This window comes from Lupinus angustifolius, chromosome LG01 (assembly GCF_001865875.1).
Source record: "Lupinus angustifolius cultivar Tanjil chromosome LG01, LupAngTanjil_v1.0, whole genome shotgun sequence".
NCBI classification, from domain to species: Eukaryota; Viridiplantae; Streptophyta; class Magnoliopsida; order Fabales; family Fabaceae; genus Lupinus; species Lupinus angustifolius.
The window spans coordinates 30,492,339-30,499,271 of NC_032009.1; the positions used below are offsets into that span (position 1 = coordinate 30,492,339).

The 6,933-nt window shown below is 36.7% G+C and overlaps 1 protein-coding gene across 3 annotated transcripts; it reads left to right on the forward strand.

Annotated features, from left to right (window-relative positions):
* On the forward strand, positions 698-5,023 carry LOC109359911 (cyclin-dependent kinase G-2-like). 3 transcript variants are annotated; one of them, XM_019604608.1, is made up of 6 exons: positions 702-2,794; positions 3,198-3,333; positions 3,481-3,569; positions 3,758-3,869; positions 3,950-4,056; positions 4,531-5,023. In XM_019604608.1, exons 1-6 carry the CDS (start codon positions 1,119-1,121, stop codon positions 4,625-4,627), a joined length of 2,217 nt encoding a protein of 738 aa, XP_019460153.1. In that variant the 5' UTR covers positions 702-1,118; the 3' UTR covers positions 4,628-5,023. The 3 variants fall into 3 exon arrangements, with proteins under 3 accessions (XP_019460160.1, XP_019460153.1, XP_019460157.1); XM_019604612.1 differs by lacking the exon at positions 4,531-5,023 and adding an exon at positions 3,651-3,673 and having other exon boundaries at positions 1,119-2,794; XM_019604615.1 differs by lacking the exons at positions 3,198-3,333; positions 3,481-3,569; positions 3,758-3,869; positions 3,950-4,056; positions 4,531-5,023 and adding an exon at positions 2,956-3,178 and having other exon boundaries at positions 698-2,794.

Genomic DNA, 6,933 nt, shown 5'->3' on the forward strand with positions numbered 1-6,933 from the left:
TAATTTACCTATAGTTATGTTTGTTATATTAACTTATATAAAAAATGTTTCCCTATTTAATTAAATTTTAAACCCATTGTTCGTTTTTTCAACTAAAGCATGATGCATTTGTTTGTTCGACAATGTTTTCAATTTATTTATCACATTTCATAATACTTCTTTATTAGTTATTTAATTATGTAGGATAATATTTTAAAATTTGAAGTATAAAATTATTAAATAATGTTAACTAATATTATGATTTTTTTAGAATTTTTAATGCAAACCGAGTCAACTTGTCCAACTATTGACTCACTAGTCCAACTAGTGACTCATTGACCAATGCCTTCACCAAGTCATTGTCTAATCCGAGTTTAATAACGCCAGGTATGTGACCATATATGTTGTCCCATACTGTGTGCCATTTTGTGTACCACTTATTGTGATTGGTTAAAATAATTAATTTATGTCAAAAATTTAAGAATTAAATATTTTTCTGCATAATTATAAGTAGCGACACATACAATGATACACTCTTTTGAGATAGAAGATGTCCTTCCCAAAGGTACTCTTTTTTAACAAGGCAAAGAAAGAAAAAAAATCCTAATTTTTAACGGAGTTACTAACATCAAAGGTTGGTTTTTGGTGGAAAAACAACCTTGAGGATATATGAGTGATAACCGGCTAAGATTTTTGAAAAAATTGATGATATTTATTGGCTACTTATTTCCCGAACAGGGTAAAGTACGATAAAATACGAGTTGGTGTATTACTTTCGTGACTCCGTTCTCAAACAAAAGGGTCTCATCGCACTCTTCTTATTCCTATTCGCATAGCTTTTCTTACGTTTCCCTTTCCCTATCATCGAATTTTCGATCTCCAATCACCGGTAAGCCAATTCAATCTTATTATTACTATCATCATCAATTTCTAGGGTTTCGTTTATAATCCCCTATTCACTCCGAATACTTTCTTCGTAGCTAGGAATTCTGTTCGATTTTGAATTGTTTTAAACGCGTTGCTTGTCTACAAATCCCTAATTCGGTGTTTTTAGGGTTAATTGTAAACAAAATACGTTTGTTAGGGATTAGGGTTTTTTGCTTGTGTCGAGTTTATTGTTATAGGTAGATAGTGATTATATGGCAGCTGGGAGACATGGCGGTTACCGTGACAACGAGTTCAGGGATCGCGAGTCCAACGTGCGTGGTTTTTCGAGTTCGAAAGATGAGTTTGATCGTGTTAAGAATGGTGGCCGTGATGTTGTGAGAGCTGGGAGCAGGGATTCAAGGGATGGAATTAGGGTCAGGCAGAGGGGTGTTAGGGAGAAGGAAGGTTCTGTGAATGGTAGTTACCGGTCGTCGTCAAGTAGGAGTGATTCTGGTAGCAGTGGTGGTGGTGCGAGTGGTGGACCTGGTCCCCGTCGATGTGATTTTTCTGTGAAGCCAATGGATAGGGAGCCCGGTGAGCTTTCTAGTGAGAGTGGGTCTGATGATGGGATTCAGTTGGAATCTAGGGTGGTGAAAGAGACTGAGGTTGCTGTGATGGTTGAAGAAAGCAGGAAGAGGAAGTTTTCGCCGATAGTGTGGGATCGGGATGACAAGGACGTGAATGAGTCATTCAAATCCAAAGTTAGGGTTTCCATGACATCGGTGACTGCACTTCCAACTCCACCTCTGCTGCCAAAAGTGTTTGTCAAGTCGCCTAATGTTCCATCTGGTGGAGTTGAAGTATGTCCTGTTGAAACAAGGGAAACCGAGGATCATGAGTTGCCTGCAGAAGCTGAGGATCATGAGTTGCCTGCAGAAACTGAGGTTAATGATCAGGAACAGACTTGGGGTTATGTTCAGGAAGCTGAGCCTGAGCTTCCAGAAGGTGAAGATTATTTTCCAGCTCGGAATATATCATCTTCAAGATGGGCTGCCAGAGATAATTCTCCTACTGATGAGGGTGAAATAGTTGAAGATGAGGAAATGCCTAAAAAGAGGAGGATGATGACTCCTGGGGAGTTGGGTACAAGAGTAAGGAGCAAGCTATTGAGCCCGGAGGAATCTGTTAGAGAAGGTAGAGCTAAATCGACTGATTCTGAAGGAAGAGGTAGCTACAGGAGGTCCTCCAGTGAGGATGATCATCCTTGTAGTGCATCTGAAATGGATGACTACATGGAGATTGATGCTCAAGGTGGAAAAAGTGAAACTAGTGTTAATCACTCAGATACAGAATCTGAAGATGAGGATCATGGCCAGGAGACAGCAGAACCTCCTACTCCACCGCAAAGATCAGTTAACATGCTTCAGTGTTGTAGAAGCGTTGATGAGTTTGAGAGACTAAACAAGATAGACGAAGGAACTTACGGTGTTGTATATAGGGCCAGAGATAAGAAGACTGGGGAAATTGTAGCCTTGAAGAAGGTCAAGATGGAGAAGGAAAGAGAAGGATTTCCCCTTACATCGCTTAGGGAAATAAACATTCTTCTTTCTTTTCACCACCGATCCATAGTTGATGTTAAGGAAGTAGTGGTAGGGAGTAGCCTTGATAGTATTTTCATGGTTATGGAATACATGGAACATGATCTTAAAGGATTAATGGAGTCAATCAAGCAACCATTTAGCCAGAGTGAAGTGAAGTGCTTAATGATTCAGCTTTTAGAAGGTGTGAAGTATCTTCATGAGAATTGGGTGCTTCACAGGGATTTGAAGACTTCAAACCTGCTCCTGAATAATAGGGGTGAGCTAAAAATTTGTGATTTTGGGTTGGCTCGTCAGTATGGGAGTCCATTGAAACCGTATACACAGTTGGTCGTTACTCTTTGGTACAGGTGAGTCGCATTTGCTTATATTTATATTTGCAATTTGTTTATATAATTTTGTTGTTAGTTTTAACACTATTTGGTCATGCTTTCATGTTTGATGCATTGCAGTAGAACTTAATCTTTATTTTGAAGTTATACTGCAATATTATCATGTTGTAATATTGCAGGCCTGCTATTAGTTTTCATGTCTTTTGTCATACAGGGCAATACTTACATACTTATCCCTGTTTTAGTATGCTTGTAATGCATCTAGTAAACATAACTGTCAGCTGATTCAGCTCACTCGTTTTCATGTCACCCTACTATGCTGCTAGTTTCACTATTTGCATCTGCCTTCAATTTTCTTTTGTATTTTCACATGTCTTTGGCTGCGTAAGACCATTTACTTGAAGACTGTCTGTGTTCTCAGGGCACCTGAACTTCTTCTGGGGGCAAAACAGTATTCGACAGCCATTGACATGTGGTCTCTAGGTTGTATAATGGCTGAACTATTATCTAAGGAACCAATATTTAATGGGAGAACGGAATTTGATCAACTTGACAAGGTATAAGTTAAACGTCATTTTTTACTTGTAGCGGATATGTTACTCATGCTCATTTTTATTCCTTTTCTTTTAACTTCAGGTTTCTCGCTTATTGACTTGGTCTTATAGTTGTTGTTGGTTTATTGACATTTGTTGTTCTACTTGCAGATTTTCAGGATTCTTGGCACACCAAACGAATCAATATGGCCTGGGTTCTCAAAATTACCTGGAGTCAAGGTCAATTTTGTCAAGCACCAGTAAGTAGTAATAATTTCCTTTTTTCAGGACATTGGCTGTTTGATTACACTGTTCTTATTTTTTGCCACCTGTTTTCCCAGGCTTCCAACTTTGGGTGGTTCTGGTCTGGTTATCTGGCCTCTCTTGGTGACTTGTACAGTTACACGACTTTTCTAGCTTGTATTAACAACCGGAATGTTCCTTTCAGGTATAACCTACTGCGTAAAAAGTTTCCTGCCACATCATTCACTGGATCTCCAGTTCTTTCTGATTCTGGATTTGATTTGTTGAACAAGCTTCTTACTTATGACCCTGAAAAGGTAAAGTTTAAATGAGCTACTTGATTAATTTGGTAATAAATTTAGTTTGTGTTAGTATTAAAAAAATATATTATATGCAGCGGATAACAGCTGAAGCCGCCCTCAATCATGAGTGGTTCCGTGAAGTTCCTCTTCCCAAGAGTAAAGAATTCATGCCTACATTTCCTGCTCAACATGCGCAGGACAGGTAGTTTGACCTAACAAGAAACCTCTAGTGCTGATTTTTTTAAATTTAGAGTAAAGACCTATTTGGTCCCTGAAAATTTTTGCGTATACTAATTTGATCCCTGAAAATTTGAAAACCCCAAAATGGTTCCCAAAAATATTAAATATAGGTCAAATTAGTCCTTTGTAACATTTTTTATGACCCCTAACAGAGACTATTTTGTCTCACATTTGTGTTCTTTAGGTATTAGTTTGGATTTTAATTTTTTCGGGGATCAGATTGGTAACGTGAAATTTTTTAAGGATATTTCTTCAATTGTTCATTTGAGTAACTATACATAGCTAGTCCCAAGCCTGCTTAAAGGATTTAGGCAATTGGCAGCCAACATAATTCTTTGTAGTGTCTGGATGAACAATGTTAATTTGTCAATTTTTATTTATTTATGTATTTAATTTCTTTTGGTAGATAACACATGTTCTATTATGATGTTAATAGGCGGACGAGAAGGATGTTAAAGAGTCCAGATCCCTTAGAAGAGCAGCGCCGAAAAGAGTTGCGGGGTGAAACAGGCACTGGTGGGATTTTTGGCTAAGAATGGTGCAATCTAAACCTAGGTCTCAATAATCATTCTGACTCACGACTGAATATTTGCACGTATGAGGTGAGCGTATGCGGTGAGCGGAAGTTGCGAGACGATCAGTCCTGCTGTTTTAAGCAGGAACTTGTTGGTTTTAGCATAGATGTATTCTTTTACGTCCTCGGAACCAGATTTATTTCAGGTTAACCTTCTTTATTTTAGGCCATTATATAGAAATGTATCTGGGACACTGATTGCAGCTCTAGATGTGGCAATAATTCCCTTCTGAAAATAGGAATATTCAGTGTCTGCTGAAACTTGTGCATGTAACATATTTTCATTGGTATATTCTAAGCAAATTTTATCTGGTTGAGTTTTAATGCAGTATGGATTTTCTAGCCTTTATCAGTTCTTTCTTCTTTTAATATTCACTTTGTCTTTGCAAGAGACTGTTGATGTGAAGTGGAAGCAGGTCTTCCATGCATTTAGTTGAAGAATTTGACATTGATTTTATGCATTAAAAGGTAATGCCGTTCCTTGGATATTAAGGAATGAGGGTTATGTTTGTCTGTGAGAGAAATAATGCCTACAAGCCAGAGTTGTCCTGTTAGCATGGAGTGATGTTTAGTGTTAATTACTTTTTTTTCTTGGGGGAGGTTGCGACCTTTTTTGTGTGTGTGGAATTGATTTTAACTGTTTTGCATTTCCAATGGCCCCACAGTCTTTTCTGTTAATCTCTTCAATGAAATTTACATTCTAGTTTTTAGAAAATCAAACGAGAAGCAATCAATTTGTTTGTACAATAACTTTATACTCTCACAGGTGAATGTTGAAAGTTATTATATATAAGTGAGTTGAATTAGCAAGACATTTTATATGGGTTCTTATGTTTAAAATGTTGGACCATGCTAGAAGATGGTTGCTTGGACGGTTCTCCATTCATGAGATCTTGGATTTATTTCGCCATTTAATTGTTAACACTTAAGCATCATTTAACGGGGTGACATGAGTGTTTTTTTCTCCCCTTAAATTTGCTGGTTATCCTTGGTTAAGGCACCAACACATAATATCCATGGCAGGTGTATGAAAACATTTTGTGCTCAACTTTGACTTGAACATTTTTTAAGGCGATAACTGTATGGTTATTAACCTTCAATTATTGAAATGCTAAGTATTGAGGTTATGAAGATTTTATTCATGAGTTTCTTGAATTTGTTGCTTCAGTTTCTCTTCTTTTTTCATATTGGTTTCCTTTTTATGATAGCAACAGAAGAATAAAGTCAATGTAGGTGAGATGAGAATATGAGGTTGGGTGAGTGGACAAACTAGATAAGATATGATTAAAAATGAATGCGTTAAGGAGAAAGTTGGGTAACTCGAATTGTAGAAAAGATGGTAGAATCATGCTTTAGGAGGTTTGGGCATGTGTGAAGAAGATTGTTAGAATGTCTCGGTGAGGAGAGTAGATCAAATGGAGGTTAGTCTAATATCTAAAGCAAAGGGAGGCCAAGAAAAATTGTCGTCAAAAGATTATGAAAGACTTTGTCTTTGTTTGGGAGTGGGGTTTTGGAGAGGAAATGGCATTCCCCTTGTTTGGGAGTTGGATGAAGGAGAGGGGAAGGTTTTGGAGGGTTTCTCAAACTCTCCAAAACTCTGTCTATTTTAAAGTCTGGGATTTGGGTTTTTGGAGATATAAAATGTCAAAATAGGTAAAAATTTTAGTAATATTATATAATCTTGCATTATTGTCATTGTTAATTATATTTTTAAAGGAAAATAAAATATATTCTTATATTATCATTAGTTTACCCATCATCTAAATTTCATACTCTCAAATAAGGAAGAAATTTCTTTCCTTTTCTCTCCTCTTCCCTTCCTATCTCTTTGATCTCTATCATTCCCTCATAACTTCCAAACAAGTCTTAAAGATCAATGTATTATCAATTGATATGATATATAATAAATTGTTAGGGTGTTGTTTGATGCATGTAGCAGACTCCGCTTAGTGAGACTAAGACTTGATTGTTGATGCTTTGTGAATATTATTTTGAGCTTTTCTTTAAACGTTTTGCTTCTATTCCACTTTTCCATGAGAAGAAAATATACAACTTATTTTAAGCTGGTTACACCTCAAGTACAAGATTATTAAATTCTTAAACATAAAGTTAGAAGGAAGTAAAACAGTTGTCTTACTATCATATCTATTCATCGTCTGAAGATTAATATTTTGATAAGTCCAAGAACTTTTATGATATTTATCTGCAAATGTGACTGCAGTATCAAAACAAGCAGGTTGAGGAGGTTACTAGTAGACACTAAAG